Here is a 15,866-nt window from a genome sequence, read left to right as displayed (position 1 = left end):
TTCCTTATTATATTGTTTTCTTTATATATTCCAGCGGAAACACATGCGATCCAAACCTCGTTAGACCCCATCATTGGGGCCACGGTAACAGCTAGTTTTTACAAATTGTATCAAAATTTCACCGAAATGCTAGCAGGGTAAAAAAAAAAAGACCCCACCAAAATGCTAGCAAGGTTAAAAAAAAGAATAAAATTGTACCCTACGAGAATCACAACGTATATTTTCTTCACATATTCTAAACGAATTTGTTATCCCTCCCCCTGAAACCCGTTATTGGTCAGACGATCACCCTGGTTTGACTCAAATAACAGACTGTAAATTAAATATCGAGACGAATTTAGGAGTTTTTGCAAATCACTTAGCTATATATATATATACATGTGTATATATATATACATATATATATATATATATATATATATATATATATATATATATATATATATATATATATATATATATATATATATTTTTTTTTTTTTTTTTTTTTTTTTTTTAAGAAGAAATAAGTGAATAAAATCAAACAAAATTTTAAAAACTGTAGTAGTTCTTGAATATCTTAAGTCTACATTCCGTCCTTCGGGAGATGGCCCCTCTCAGAGTTGAATCACTGATGACATATTGAATTTCTTTTTGCAAAGATACAGTGGTCGTTTAGTCAATATTTTAGAACACATTTACATGAAGAAAAAAAATGAATATTGTAAAGCTTGCACGATCTAAGAGCTCGTGACTTTATGCTAGGACAGTATGGGATCGAGTAGTGTATAGAGACAAAAGGTGTGAGCAACCGCTGGTTAAATCCGAAATACTTTGACAGCCTACGCTCGCGCATCCCTAATCCTTTCACATTAGCTAACAGCCTACGGAGAATATCTTTATGCACCAACTACTTCAATTTCCCCACAAAGAGACCCCGGGTCCATTAAGACTGTTATTGAAAAATGATGCCAGTGTCATTTCAGTGAATTTAAAGACAATGCCTCGTTGATCATTAACCATCGCCGGCTGATAGAACCATCTCTGTACTCCGATGTATAATTGAGAGACATGTATACCTCTGAACTGTATGACTTTGGAGGAACAACAATGGCAACAACAGCCAAGAGCGATTCTGATTAAGCATATAAACGAGGCCATAACTTACGGGTAGGGACAATAACCCGTACTTTTCCCCTCGGTAATGTCGCCTCATAATTGTCCATAACGGTCTGTTTCGATTTCCTGGAAGTAAGTTATCCCACGTCAGAGACTTTCCCAAATCAGAGGCCGTGTTCCATGGCTACTGTGTCTCGGGTTAATTAGAGATATCTTATGTTTATGGACAGTGGATGAGTGTGGGGATAATTTTTTTTAAATCAAAATTTATCAGATCTACCGTAAACAATACTTGTTTTCATTCCAAAAACGTTTATAAAAAGAGCTTGTTGACTTAATTTTGTTATTTCTTAATGAAAAATATTATTGTTTGGGTTTAAAGGAAGTTTATTGAATAACTTATCCATGGACACGAGGCAATGCTTATCATAACGGACCATTGGACCATTCCCTGAATTTTAGCAAACTGGAAACGAGACTTGATGTACATTTCTCAGAGCCGCACCTATCGCCGTTGTTATCCCAGATAGCATGTCTTTGTTGGGCCAACGTTGGCCCAACAAAACCAGTTACATTGGCCCAATGTTGGCAAATAAATGTTGGCCCAATGTAATTTTGCTAATCGGCCCAACATTGGCCCAACATGTTGGGCCGACATCGGCACAATGTCACATTTGTCATCTTCTGATATTGGCCCAACAGTGGGCCAACGTAGGTAACATATGACCAACACTGGCCAAACGGTGGGCCAATGTACGTAACATATGACCAACACTGGCCCAACGGTGGGCCAATGTACGTAACATATGACCAACACTGGCCCAACGGTGGGCCAATGTAAGTAACATATGACCAACACTGGCCCAACGGTGGGCCAATGTACGTAACATATGACCAACACTGGCCCAACGGTGGGCCAATGTACGTAACATATGACCAACACTGGCCCAACGGTGGGCCAACGTACGTAACATATGACCAACACTGGCCCAACGGTGGGCCAACGTACGTAACATATGACCAACACTTGCACAATGTTGGGTCAATGTTGTTCCAATATAGGTGCAACAATACAAATGCAACAATATATCACAATTTAAATGATGGATTTATTTTGAATCCAGAGTGCACAAACCATGATAAAAACAATCCTTGAAATTAAATGACGGCCATTCGTTATCTAGCTAGCATATGTTCACAGGGTAAATCTATGTCCACACTTTTTAAACTTAGTTACTCCAAAATAGAATAAAGTAATAATTCACTCTCTTCTGTTTGTTTTGCTTCATTTATATCTTCAACTGTTCACAGTCATCCAAATAAAACACTGGTTTTCAAAAACATCAAATTTCGAAGTCAGTTGAAAGTTCGTCAGACTGGAAGGGGGCAGCTTGAACATATTCCCTTAAAATAAAAAATACAAATATTCAACATATGAAAGAAACATTTATTGAGACGTTAATGAAATTGACTTAATAAATATCTGCAGTTATTTGAGATAAATAATACTTACATTTCTGTTTTATTCACTTGACTGTGGCTATACATTGAGCAGACTGTTTAGATCTGTCCTACAAAATGTTAAATGGGAGCAGGTTTGGCCATCCCAACAGATCAGATATCACAATAACCATGGAAACTGGCCAGTCTCATGCTGAGAAAACTCTGTCTTAATTGCTTGGTCAGTGAATGTGCTATTCTCTTATCTCAGGATCGGCAACTTAAATTCTACACTTTAGAACAATATTATGCAGCTGAATACATTTGCAGAATATCTTCATTTTAATTTTGGGCTTTCACAATTTTAAGCTTCTTTAAAAGAATAAAAATTAAACTTGCATTTTTAAACATGTTTCCTTTTATAAAGAGTATGTACATGTAACTATTGACAGTATATTTAGCTTTTAGTAATGATTCTATCTCAAAACATTGTAAAAAAAATAATAAAAAGAGATGTTTAAACATATAACCACTGTTGAAAAGGTATGCGTGTTTTTATAAATGTAATCGACCAACAAACTAATCAGGAAATAAAAAATGTAATTAACAGACGTTGGATCATTGTTGGGCCGATATCATGTCTCAACTGACATTGATTGTAAATTTACAACATTGACCCAAAATGTTGGCCCGAAGTTGCGTTCCCAAGAAACATTGACACTCAAATTAGATGTGTCAAGTGTACATTGGCCTAATGTTTGCCCAACGTTGCGTTCCCAACTAACATTGACACTCAAGTTAGTTGTGTCAAGTGTACATTGGCCCAATGTTGGCCCAACGCTGTGTTCCCAACTAACATTGACACTCAAGTTAGATGTGTCAAGTGTACATTGGTCCAATGTTGGCCCAACGTTGTTAAGCCAACGCCAACCTTACAACCTACAGCCAATGTTGGCCCAACAAACTCATGCTATCTGGGATGTCATCTCTTGTACAATCTGATTATAATAAGATCTTTGATCTGCTCCTACAAATTCGATGTTATCGGAGCGGATCAAAGATCTTATTGTAATCAGATTGTCTCTTCTACGTCTCTTGTTGTATGATATAGTATTCTTGATATATTTTGAATTCAAAAAGTTACAGCAAATGACACCTCAGTTCTGGAGATGAAGCACCCTCTACTCCACACTGCTTACCATGATTCAGATTTGTAAGAACTTGATGATTTGAGACGAAAGCTAAATCATGTTTTTCAGAATAATAGCAGTAAAAACACGAGTACTTTTGGGAGTTTTTGTTTTAGGTATGTTTTGTTTTGGTGTTTTGGATTTATTTTTGCAGTTTTAGTCTTCATAAAGTTACACTGAAAATTAAGTTTCTTTCTTTTTACTTTTTATGCTTTTTTATTTGTATTTTTGTTGACAGAAAATATAATGCTAAAGTCATGCCTTATCTGGTTTTAAAAAAAAAGTTTATACAATTATGTTTTTTTTAATCCTAAGGTTATTTTTAACATTTCAAAGAACGTCTTTCTTCTTATCACGAGTTAATTAAATAATAATGAAAAACATCATGGAAATCTTATTTATTGCATTTGAAACCCAGCTTAAAACAAGAATTTATCTAATGTTATCGGAAACCGTGCAAAAAAATAACCATTTAACGAAATCTAAATTTTGCATAAAACTAAATGTAATACAGATGTTGAATTACATCGTTTAACTAAAAAACCCAGTTCAACTCACAACAATACATCAGTTGATTAATAACATTCGGTCCAGAGTGAGTTGCTGTATGACCCTGTAATGAAAACCCAGCAGTTTACTGAGCATACCATCATGGAGAACGGACTATATTGAGGGAATATGCATTTGTATTATACTAGTACTACAGTACCCACAACGTTATTTTAGCAAGATAAATGATAGGATAGGATTCACACACAATAGGATAGGATTAAGGCAAGATAGGACAGTATACACGCACGATAGGATAGTATTAACGCACGATAGAACAGTATACACGAACGATAGGATAGTATTAACGCACGATAGAACAGTATACACGCACGATGGGTAAAGATTGATATACGATAGGACAGTATACACGCACGATAGGAAAGGTTTGATACACGATAGAACAGTATACACGCACGGTAAGAAAGGATTGATACACGATAGGAAAGGATAAACGATGTTCGTGATACACGTACCAGTAGAACTCTAGACTTATACCAACAGGGCGTCTGCAGATATATCAATGTCTCTGAATAACACATTTTAAAGAAAATTAACAAAGTAACAACAAAGTACATATCATATCATTATGTCGTTTTTCTGGGCGATTTCACGTGATGTCATTAATTTCTTAAATTAATCGGGTCTTTTCCATATTACCATACAAATAACTTTTTTTCTTCTTTAAAAACATAGGCTTGCCATCTGGAATTGGCACAGGGCTTTATGGTCTGCTGGTAGCCTGCCTAGCAAGTCTGCCAAGACCTGAAATTTCTCCACGGATGTTGCTGTGGCTATTCCAGTTAGGAGATTCCAGGGGAGTTACCTTCCTACCTGTCGATGGTGCCTACGGTTCTTACTGCTCAATTGGCTGGCTGCTCGGTTTTACTGCACATATGTTAACATTTTTTTTCTGCTGTAATTTACACCCCCTGTTTGAATTATTTTACGTATTACTGTGTTTGTGTGACTTGAATTTAAAGTCTTCGAAAATCTAAATCATTATCGTACTGATGATAGAAAATCTAATAAAATAATTTCTAAATTACTTAACATAGTTTAAAGGAACCTATAAACAATTTCAGATAAAAGATTTTATATTTAATTTTTATGAATAAAATAGTTTACATGTGCATTTTGAATGATTCACCAAACTTTTAGTGTTATAAGCCATGTTACAAGCGAAATACAGCAGAAAGAAATCGTTGTACTGTAAACAAAGCTCGAGTCTTACATTTGTTTACAAATGATGGAAAGTAAAGAAATTATCTTTTCATAACTTTTGGAAACAAGATAAAATGATTCAATGTGTTCATAAATAATTTTATCAGCAACTTAAAACAACATTAGATTGAAACTTATTCCAACACAACACTTACGTTAACAAGACCAGGACTCGAGCTTTGTTTTCAAAACGAAGAATGCTATCTTCTGTAACTCGCTTGTAAATCGATATTTGACCTCACATTTTGATAAGCATTAAACATCCATATTGACCACTCTAGACATTATAAATGAAAAAAAGAAGAAATTTTGGATTTGAACTCAGATCGTGTCTAGGTCCTTGAAAGAATTTCTTAAAATCTTGTTGAATATGAATCTGTTGCTATTCGTTAATTACCTTTACAAGTATCTTATTCTTTCTTTCGTATTTTTCCTTTGTATATGGTGCAAGTATCTATAAAAAAGGTCATTGAAAAAAAGTATTTACCTTTACATTGCAAAATGTAATGAATTTTTATGGTTTTACAAATTTTTATCAAGTGCAAATTGATCTTTAAGAGTTAGACATCGCCACTAACTGATTACACGCAATGATTATCTGATGGTAGAGCAGAAAGAAACAGCATAAACAAAGCCCACCTCACAGGCATGCGCAATGCCGATTCTGACGTATAATATGCAAATCATCCTTCAACAGTCTTAATCATAGATAATTGCACGCTTTTCTTTCCACTGTCATCGATGATAAAAAAAATTCTTTTCCAAAACAAATTGTATAAATCATTTTGAATCATCAGCATCATTGATCAGTTGATTAATTCAAGTCATTTACACAACAGCAAACAAGCTTAACACATTTGCAGCATAATGCAGCTTTAAATATGTAGAAGTTTCTGAGGGCTGTCGTGGTTCTGAACCTATTAACTCCCTTTAAAATGAATCAGAAACCAAGAAAACACGCAGCAAGTCTTAAAGATAATTCCTCCATTGTTCATTCAGTGTTGGAAGGACGCTTACAAATTTGACATTGTTTATGACGTAATGAAACAATTATAAGATCCAGAAAAGACGTTCTATGTCGTGATCTATGATAATAAGAGAAAGGAGAGTTCTTCTTAATTACAATTTATAGGTGAAGGAGTATGGTGCGTTCCACTCCAAGACAATTAGTACCTTACTAAACGGTGACATTCCAATTGTTTTGTCAATGGTCTTTTGACTCCATTTGATCTATGCTAATCAGAAACTGGTTACGGCGTTCTCACGAACAAATTCGTTTCTAAATCTGACCAAAACGTTGGCAGTTGGAAAATATTTAATTATTTGTGAAAGTGACCTGAACATATAGATCTTATTGGTTTAACCTTTGAAGTTGAATTTTCAATATTAATTAAAGTGTAAGAGCAACCAGAGCCGTTCTATGCTATTAAACTTCTCGTTGAATTATATTACATTCTGTTGCATGGGAATAAAAATCTGCAACAAAGCAAAACAGTATAATTATAAAACTTTTCAATATCAATATAAAAAGCACAACACTATATGAAATAAGGGACAAGAGAGTCACAAGAAAATGCTAAAAAAAAAAATGGAACCGTTTAAGCTTATCAGGACAATGCCTAAAATAAACATTTATGACCATGAAGTAGTGTAAAGTTAAGAGCTTGAAATATAATGGGTTTGATTGAGTCTTTTCGACGAAATGCCGATTTTATAAGGCGATATTTCTTCATGATGTCTGTTTCATTGATGTCTTTGCAGGACAATTGGTGAAATGAAATCCAGGAAAGAGCAGTTCGCCGACTTCAAGAAAAGTATCATTGGACATCCCACCCCTGCCAATAAATTAGACGTCAACGAAGCAAATGTACAGCAAACCATGACGCTGTTCAACGGGGGAAATAAACATAAAAGCCACAAACCGGAAGTTATAAATCTATTTCAACCGCTTATGACCACGATGAAATGCTTTTCTTGCCTGGCTTGAAATAACCGTTAAATGAAATGGTATAAATTAACGCCGTATAAGTTAAATGGAAAGCAACCAAAGAAGTCAAAGTTTAAACCCCCGAGGAACTATCACGAACGCTACACAATGGGTCTTTCTGAGGTACGTTGCAAAGTGAGCGTTAAGCTAGCTTGACCAAGCGGTAGTCAATGTTTTTCGGGGTTTTTTTCTTTTTCTTTTTTAATATATCTATTTTTTCACGAAATATTTTAGTTGTTTAATTCAAAGGTAAATAGGCTTAAAGAAAATCATGAAATAGATATTTTAAAAAGCATACATGTACTTGATATGATAGCTTTATAGTAAGTTATTTCTTTATTACATTTTAAATTTAATTAATGTTTTGGTTCTGGTATAATTGTTTTAACACTGTATACTAAGAACTTAAAAAAACGAGTTAGGATTTTATTACTACTAAACAAAAACTAAATAAAAATACTCGAATCAAAAGACTATATCTTACCAACTTTTGTATCAAACCTGTGTGACCATCGTTTCATGGTTATGATAAGGTTTGAAAAATAACTATCAATTCGTTTAATATAAATACATGTATATACCGGCATCGTATTTCAAGGATCACTAATTAGATTTGGCAGCTTTCATTACTTTCATGCTGTTTATTTTTACGTTTTTACGTTTCTTGTTCAATAGTTTAACACGTTTCCGTTCTGGGAGATAAAAGTACTGAAGGGATTTTACTGAACAAATGAAATTACATGTACATCACGTGTGTATATTCCTGGGAATATGGTGTCGTTGCTTATGAATATTCATAAGTTCTGCATATTCGAAAGTATATAATACTCAGTATAGCAGACAGTAAGCTTCAAGAGATTTTTAATGAAGGACAATTAGGTACCGCGGAGTAATCATCAACAGGTCCGCTGATTTTTGATTGGGGTATGTACGGTAGTGTATTTACATATCAGTTTGTTTCAAAAAGTATGAAAATCAGTTTTATTGAATTTTTTAGTTTTTTGTTCACATCTCAGATAAGATTTGTTTTCCAAGAAAAAAAATGAGCAGGTTCTGAATTTAATTCTAGGACGTTATAACTGTAAGGAATTCGATTCATATAACTTTATGTTGATGTCTGTTTAGTGATCTCTTAATCTACTGATTGTACATGTTTTGCATTGTACATGCATTAACCCTATTTTGGGATAATTCTAATAATAATACTCCCATCTTGTGTAGATTCAAATCTAACCATTATTGAAAATAAATTCGATTTTCGGTGTGATTAAAAAAAAATTAAAAGGATGTTGTCCGTTATTAACAATGTACCCAGGATACGAGCGGCCTTGAATTAACTTTGCTCAGGTTAATATTTTTAAAAGAGATCGCCAAATCACAATGAAACGAATAAACACGTTTTATTTCTATTCCAATACTTTTAGCTATTCCAATCCATTTATCGCGAAACGTTGTATTGACGGGTTTTAGTGACTAATTACATATGTAGTCAAAGTACCAATATTTTTGAAAAGTTTTGAAGTCTAATTGCGTGAATTCAGTGGTGTTTACCAATATTACCTGTTTTTTTTTCACCTGATAATTTTCTAATGATCTGAGGATAAAAGAAATAAAGTAATATAATTGAAATAATGTATAAGCTATAGTGGATTCTAACATAGTGGATTCTACGCTGACTCTAGTAGATTTCTGTGGTACTTTGATATATTTTAGGTCTCAACTTTGCTTTTTTTAACCAGAACACTGTTATACTGTATTAAATTTTTTTAAAATTTCATAATGAAAGGATATATATATATATATATATATATATATATATATATATATATATATATATATATATATATATATATATATATATATATATATATATATATATATATATATGTTATTTTTATGAGAGCTTTTATTTGTAAAGCTCATAAATCATATTATAAAATAGATAGCTTCAATAAAACATATATAAAGCAATATTTGCTGCATTTATCCTGTCAGAAATATTTTTAGGTGAAATTGTAATTTTCTACTTTTAAAATTGAAAAGAAGAAGATAATAGTTTGTAAAGTTTCCTTGGTCATATTTTTGTGGTAAATGCTATTTGGAGGTCCTCATGAAGCAAAATTACACAACTGTCGTTCTGTACAAGTATTGGTTACTATTATATTCTTAGTAGAGAGACATTTCTTCTCATAAACTTTTAACAATTTTTTAAAATGATATCTATTATATAGGATAACGTTACAGGCATTATTACCGAAACAAGTTTTTGCAGCAAAATGAATTTCTTTAAAAAAAAAAAAAACCACACACACAGCTTATATTGCATAAAAATGGTTCCAAAAGATTCGGTGCCATTTTATTATAGTACATGTTTTTTTTCAAATATTTTGGTAAAACAAAATATTCAGAGATGTCGATTTTTTGATTTTGTTGAGAATTTGTTTATTTAAGATTTTGGACGAGTACCGAATGATTAAAATCACGTATTATTGTCGATATATCTTTTGAAAATGATATTGATCTAATATCTAATGTAACACCTTATGAGCAAATTAAAAATGTGAACATCTTATGCTCTTTATATTTGTCTTTGGTTTTAACACAAATAATAAAAAAAAAAGTAAATGCAAAACTTTTATGTTATTTTAAATCTTAACTGTAAATTAAGATGCATTATCTAAACGTTTGACCAAAGTTTCATTTATTACGTAATGGGCAATAGTCATCCATACTCTTAAAGATGCATATGTTAGCTTCAGGTATGAAGAGGTGTTTAGTTGCACCTCTCTTGATTCTGAATTTCCCTGCGATTAGCAGAATACCATTAGCATTATCATCCTGGGATCGACATCCGAGAGGAAGCGTTAAATGTATACCTCTCACCCGCCATTACAGCACCGGAAGTTAACCGCAATAATACATGGAGATGATATCCATTAAATTGTCAATTATTTGATTTTCATGAAAATGAACTTGCGATCAGAACAACAAAAATCCATGGCAACATAACACATGCATGGTTTATTGAACAAATAATATTGTTAACACTTCGCAAATAACTTCCTCTTCACCGCGATGCATAATGGCCGCTTGAATTAATTCCTATTCGATGATCAGGCATATATAGTTCCCTAGTACGACTCACGTACCTAAATGGTCTCTCCCACAACTACCAACTCGTCTAAAAAATATGTGATTAAATAAATCATTCAGTTCATGTTAAATGAAGTCTGTGGTTCCCGGTAAATTGGTCCGGCAAACATGGTCCATGTTAAAATGTTACACTTAGTGACTGCAAAAAAGACATCCTATTTTAACCATTACCATGCATTGCCTTTATTATCTTCTTGCAAATATTTTTACAGAGGGAATAATGCCTCAATAACTGTTTATATGTTGGTGTGTTTGTACAAAGACTTGTAGGCAAAATTAAAAGATCATTTTACTTTAAATTGCCTTAAGGTTTCATACATGTTTATGTCAAACATTATTCATTTCTAAGTTATCGGTGAAATATTGATTAAGATATCCATGTATCAATGGAGTAAATGCAACTTAAATTTTATGTACAATTTAACAATAACTTGATTCGATGTATAGTTATGGTGGTAGTGGGAAATCACAATTGAAAGACAAGTGCATTCGAACAACTTTTCTTGCCGTGAGAGGATGATTTGCTCAGCCATTTATTTCTAAATCTCTAATCTTTGTTTTGTTGCCTTTTTATTCCATTTCTTATTTTCCTTTTTTGATAACCTAAAAAAATTATTTATGGCTCAATTTTAATCAGGAGAATAAAAGAAAGCTTTACAAAGCTGAATACGACAACATATTTTAGCGTACTTTACTTTTTTGGTACATTTTTTATATATAAACTTGACCAATATTTGATTCTATTAAATAGGAATGCGTCAAAATGTCAATATAAAATACCCCACATGCTTTATATCAAGATATCAAGGATATTTGTGTTGATGATTGATAAGCGATCTCTAAGGTTAGGAAAGCTAGCGATTATCTTGCAATGGTGTTATATTTTACAGCTATAGGCGATGTATGGCGAGTTATCAACACAATCCTAACTATTTATTGTAAAAATAAGAAGGTGATGAAATTTGAAGAACGTATTTGGCTTATAATATACTCAGTATGAAATTTGTTAGGTGACAACAACCACAGACACCTGATGACGCATGATATCATATCTCACAATTTATGATTTCTATTGGCAATACAAATTTCTTACGAATGTACATTGTAAGGTGCCCAATCTCCAGAACGAGACAAATCTTTAAAATAATTATATAAATACATCGATTGAAAAATGGATGTGATAGACCAGGAAAATACACTTATTTTCAAGAAATTAACCCAAAAAGTGGAATGTGAAGCATCCATGTACAACTTTATGTATCTCTGTCAGATGAAAAAGGCCATATTATACAGTTACAAAACACTGTATAATGGGTCTTGTCCGTTACAACATTGTGAAGTTAAAGTATAATATTGGACTGTGTATGATATTTAGAGCAAATAAGCGTTTTCGCTTAAATTGAACACATTTTATAGAGTGCGTTTAAAGTATCATACAAATGATACACGTACATAACTATGCCTTTCGCAGGTAAATGATAAATACATAATATCTATCTTTTGCAGGTGATGAAATTTGGTGAGTTAGTAACAGTTTTCTCCGTCCTCTTCCTCGTCACATTTTCCATGGGTGACGGCGCACCACAATGGCGGCCGCAGGGACGGTTTGGGAAGCGTCTCGACCAGAGATTCCCGTCTCCATGGCAACAGAGTAAGTATACACACATTATCAACTTCACATTACACTTATTTAAAACGTATTGTTCACAAAAGAAAATTGGAATTGGTTTTTGGTCAGTTTACCATTTGTTTACTATAACTGTTAAAATACCATTCTTCAATATGTTCGACCATAAGCTTCCAATTTGAGAATTTAACACCTCACATACAATATTAAAAATTGCCGTTGATTGCCTTTTGTATTCTGTTGTTAGATTTTTGAAACAGAAACATTTGCAATATGTATATTTTATTTTTTTTTCTCTTAGTTTCCGGCACAGATAAAGACATCGACGTTTATCCCGTTTTGGAAGAACAGACGGATGTACAGGCCAACAATGTGGACAATATCATCAATGTGTTAAAGAAAGTCTGTGTGGAGAGCAACGTACCGGGACTATTTAAATGCTACAGGTAAACATTCAAGGGAGCAAACCTTCTCTTTTACAAAGCATGAACTTTCCTTCTTAGAAGATGCCACCAACAATTTAGAATTAGAACTCTGACTCGCTTATAAAACATAATATTAAAATTTTAATTCAATGAATGTTTTGTGATTAATAGATACATGTACATCTCTCTACATCGACTAGGGCTTCTTGAAATGTTATAAATATTATAAATTTAGGCTAAAGGATCGGGCTTAGAATTTGGCAGTTTGATCTAAACAACATCTTTTACTTCAGTACTTTTGCTCCACTTATACGGTACTACTACTGAATACAGTTTATGGAAATACTGTTTTCGCACCTTTTCATTTCTTACAAATATTCTATTCAAATACACACATGTTAGTATTTTATGATAAAATGAAACCCATTTGCAACAGCCTATTCGCCAATGATCTTTAAACCTCGGTATTAAACTATTCACCTTAATTTTATGAATCATTTATCTATTTGTATTTTATAAGCAAGAATTCATAATGAGAATTATTTGACGTAGATCATTACAACCTTTACGCAGAAACTTCTTGTATGTATGGAATGACGGTCTTATATTTGGCTACGTGAGAAGATAACATGTACATGGGCAATTATTTGTCATTCAGTTTTTTGGGGGGAAATTTATATATTTATTTTTTCTGTAGAAATTTTGCAACCCATTTCTTAGACAATATTATAATTCCTGCATCAAATAGTAGCCTACTGTTTTTTAAACAACAGAACAAAGCTATATCATTTTCTTTCTTGGTGAACCGCATCCAAAAATAAAAAATAACACAAAAAAACCCACCAACGAGACAATTACATGTAAGGATCAACACACAGTTCTATTTTTTTATTTTTATTTTTCTTTCAGGAGGACGGATTCCGGATTTCGATCTTCTTCAGGGCAGCCATGATGTGATTTGTCCATTTATAAGACAATAACTCAACAAAGACTTAAAGCACGTTCTATTATTTGAAAATTAAAATTAGGCAGTTATTGCGTCCAATTACACAGAGAGGAAAACCGTGTTCTAAGTAGCAACGAAATTGTGATATCTTCAGTGTTAAATTTCAATTCAATTTCCTGTGTTTCTGCATCCAATAAACGACATTCTACAAAGTATAATGTAAATAATCTCATTTAAAGAGAGCACTCGAATTTCTGTATCTAATCGTTGCATATTATTCAATTATTTCAGCCAAATATTCGTTCGAGAAACTTTTTGTTGACGTCAATTTGAAATAAAAGACGTTTTTGAAAGTTGTGAACTATTATAAATCGGCATGTTATGAGTCATTGAGTTTGTTAGCAGCAAAAAACGTGTCTTCTCGCCTTCAGAGTCTTTACCATAGTTTGGAATACTGGTATTGTTTACAGCAATGTTCATTGGCTGTAGTTTTTGGAAACTTGGTATCTAACGTCCAATCAAATTCTATAAATTACGTAATGCATTTTATAACTGAATTCTATGATATACACCTGAAAGCTTGACATTCACAGTTTTAAACAAGAAAAAAGTAACGGTTCCTGAAAGCCTCTTGTTAAGCCTATGTTCATATTGTTTCATTGCTACTGATGGGGGTGGCTCGTGCGCGGATCCCACAATTTTTCCGGAGGGGGGGGGGGTCCAAGAGTATCTATAATTGTTAATGTCATGTTGTTTAGTATATAAATCAAAGGTCACATTGCTCACAAAAACGTCTAACTTGATCCAAGTATAATATTCACCGGTAAATTTACTTTTTATCAAATACAAGGGCCAATATTTTTACATTTCTCATAAACACAAGCCTGCTTCCTGTTACTATTAATATTATTATTTACAAAAAAAAAAAGACGTCATATTTTGATTATGGATTTCTGCATATAAACTTGGACTCCATCTGGTCGCACTTTACATAAAAATAAAACACCCGAAAATTCTGTTCATTATGAAGGCTTCTTTCAATGCCTTTGTTACTCATGGATCATGATATAAATTAGCTAAACTAGCGCAATTTTTGTGTGCAATTAATACACATTTTTTCAATATGGGGCACTGTAGCTCCCTGGTCGTCCATCCGAATTTTTTCAGACCGGGAGCTACAGACCTGCAGCTAAATATAAATTGTCTACAACTTTTTTTCCATATAAATTTAACACAAGACAGACAGTTTTTGTGTCACATTTCTTTTTCGATTTAATATTGGAATCATGCCCGTGGTATAATTATTCTTCATAACAACATGATTCAATGTTGAGAGCATCAGGTGGTCTTGGCCATTTTTAGACTATATATACTAGTATCTCCTTTATATATAATATTTTGATCTTTTCATGACTAAAACAAATGATTAAAGCAAATACAATGTAACTATATTTTATTTGAAGAAAGACTTCTGTCCTATGAAATATATAGCAGACGAATTTTGCACAGAACGGCTAAAAATTCAGCTTGGCTTCAACATGAGCCTCTATATAGCCTTTCCCACATAAATATCACTAACAAGTTTATTGACCATAATCTTATTTGTCATTTCAATTTTAAGTTACGACTTTGCTATGAAAACTTTCGAAGTGAAAAATACAATCCATATTGCTTGATCAAATGTCAGAAAGTAGGTTTTTACATGACATCATTGTCATTCGTTTATTTATCTCATTATTAATTTGCTTCAGGTAAATAATTTGGATAAAAGTTTATCAAACCCAAAAAATGCCAATTATCTTTACTTGAATGACTTAAATTATTTTATTACCTAATCAAAGGGATTTTGTTGTTTTATTACAAATTAAATATTTGCGTCTATTTTGAACTGCCGGTCAATAGACTGCGATCTGTTAGGCCGCCGGTCAATAGACTGCGATCTATTGCACTGGCGTCGGAAGCAAATTGAAAGTGGGGGGGGCTAAACTAATCCTCAGAAATGTTGAGAAAAAAGTAATTCCCAAAATCATGGAAATCTTAATCCGTGGGGGGGGGGGGGGGGGGGGGGGGGGGAGTATATCTATACTTACAAGCGGAAAAAAAAATTACTTACCCAAAATTTTTTTTCTTCCACTATCATGAAATTCCTAATCCCGGGGGGGGGGGGGGGGGGGGGGGGGGGCTAGTATGCTTCTGAATCCAACTTCTCTATCTTTCAAGGTAAATT

The 15,866-nt window shown here is 33.0% G+C and overlaps 1 protein-coding gene and 1 long non-coding RNA gene across 2 annotated transcripts; one reads left to right on the top strand and one right to left on the bottom strand.

The window, feature by feature from the left end:
* Nucleotides 1-2,189: 2,189 nt before the first annotated feature.
* LOC128160730 (uncharacterized) lies at nt 2,190-3,496 on the bottom strand. Its single transcript, XR_008240330.1, has 2 exons — nt 2,612-3,496; nt 2,190-2,502 (listed from the first exon to the last, which is right to left on the bottom strand). It is a non-coding gene; the product is annotated as an uncharacterized LOC128160730 (long non-coding RNA).
* A 3,965-nt stretch (nt 3,497-7,461) lies between these two features.
* LOC128158004 (uncharacterized) lies at nt 7,462-13,996 on the top strand. The gene is made up of 4 exons (XM_052820675.1): nt 7,462-7,611; nt 12,148-12,292; nt 12,570-12,714; nt 13,603-13,996. The coding sequence occupies exons 1-4, from the start codon at nt 7,501-7,503 to the stop codon at nt 13,643-13,645; spliced, it is 444 nt and encodes a 147-aa protein (XP_052676635.1). The 5' UTR covers nt 7,462-7,500; the 3' UTR covers nt 13,646-13,996.
* The last annotated feature ends 1,870 nt before the right edge of the window (nt 13,997-15,866 follow it).

This window comes from Crassostrea angulata, chromosome 1, assembly GCF_025612915.1.
Source record: "Crassostrea angulata isolate pt1a10 chromosome 1, ASM2561291v2, whole genome shotgun sequence".
Classification (NCBI taxonomy): Eukaryota; Metazoa; Mollusca; class Bivalvia; order Ostreida; family Ostreidae; genus Magallana; species Magallana angulata.
This window is presented reverse-complemented; position numbering and strand designations above follow the sequence as displayed.

Excerpts from the sequence above, each read along its gene's own strand:
- LOC128158004 (XM_052820675.1), top strand. The coding sequence starts at position 7,501 with ATGAAATGGTATAAATTAACGCCGTATAAGTTAAATGGAAAGCAACCA. Across the intron at positions 7,612-12,147 it reads ACACAATGGGTCTTTCTGAG|GTGATGAAATTTGGTGAGTT; the intron begins GTACGTTGCAAA and ends TATCTTTTGCAG. Across the intron at positions 12,715-13,602 it reads GGACTATTTAAATGCTACAG|GAGGACGGATTCCGGATTTC; the intron begins GTAAACATTCAA and ends TTTTTCTTTCAG.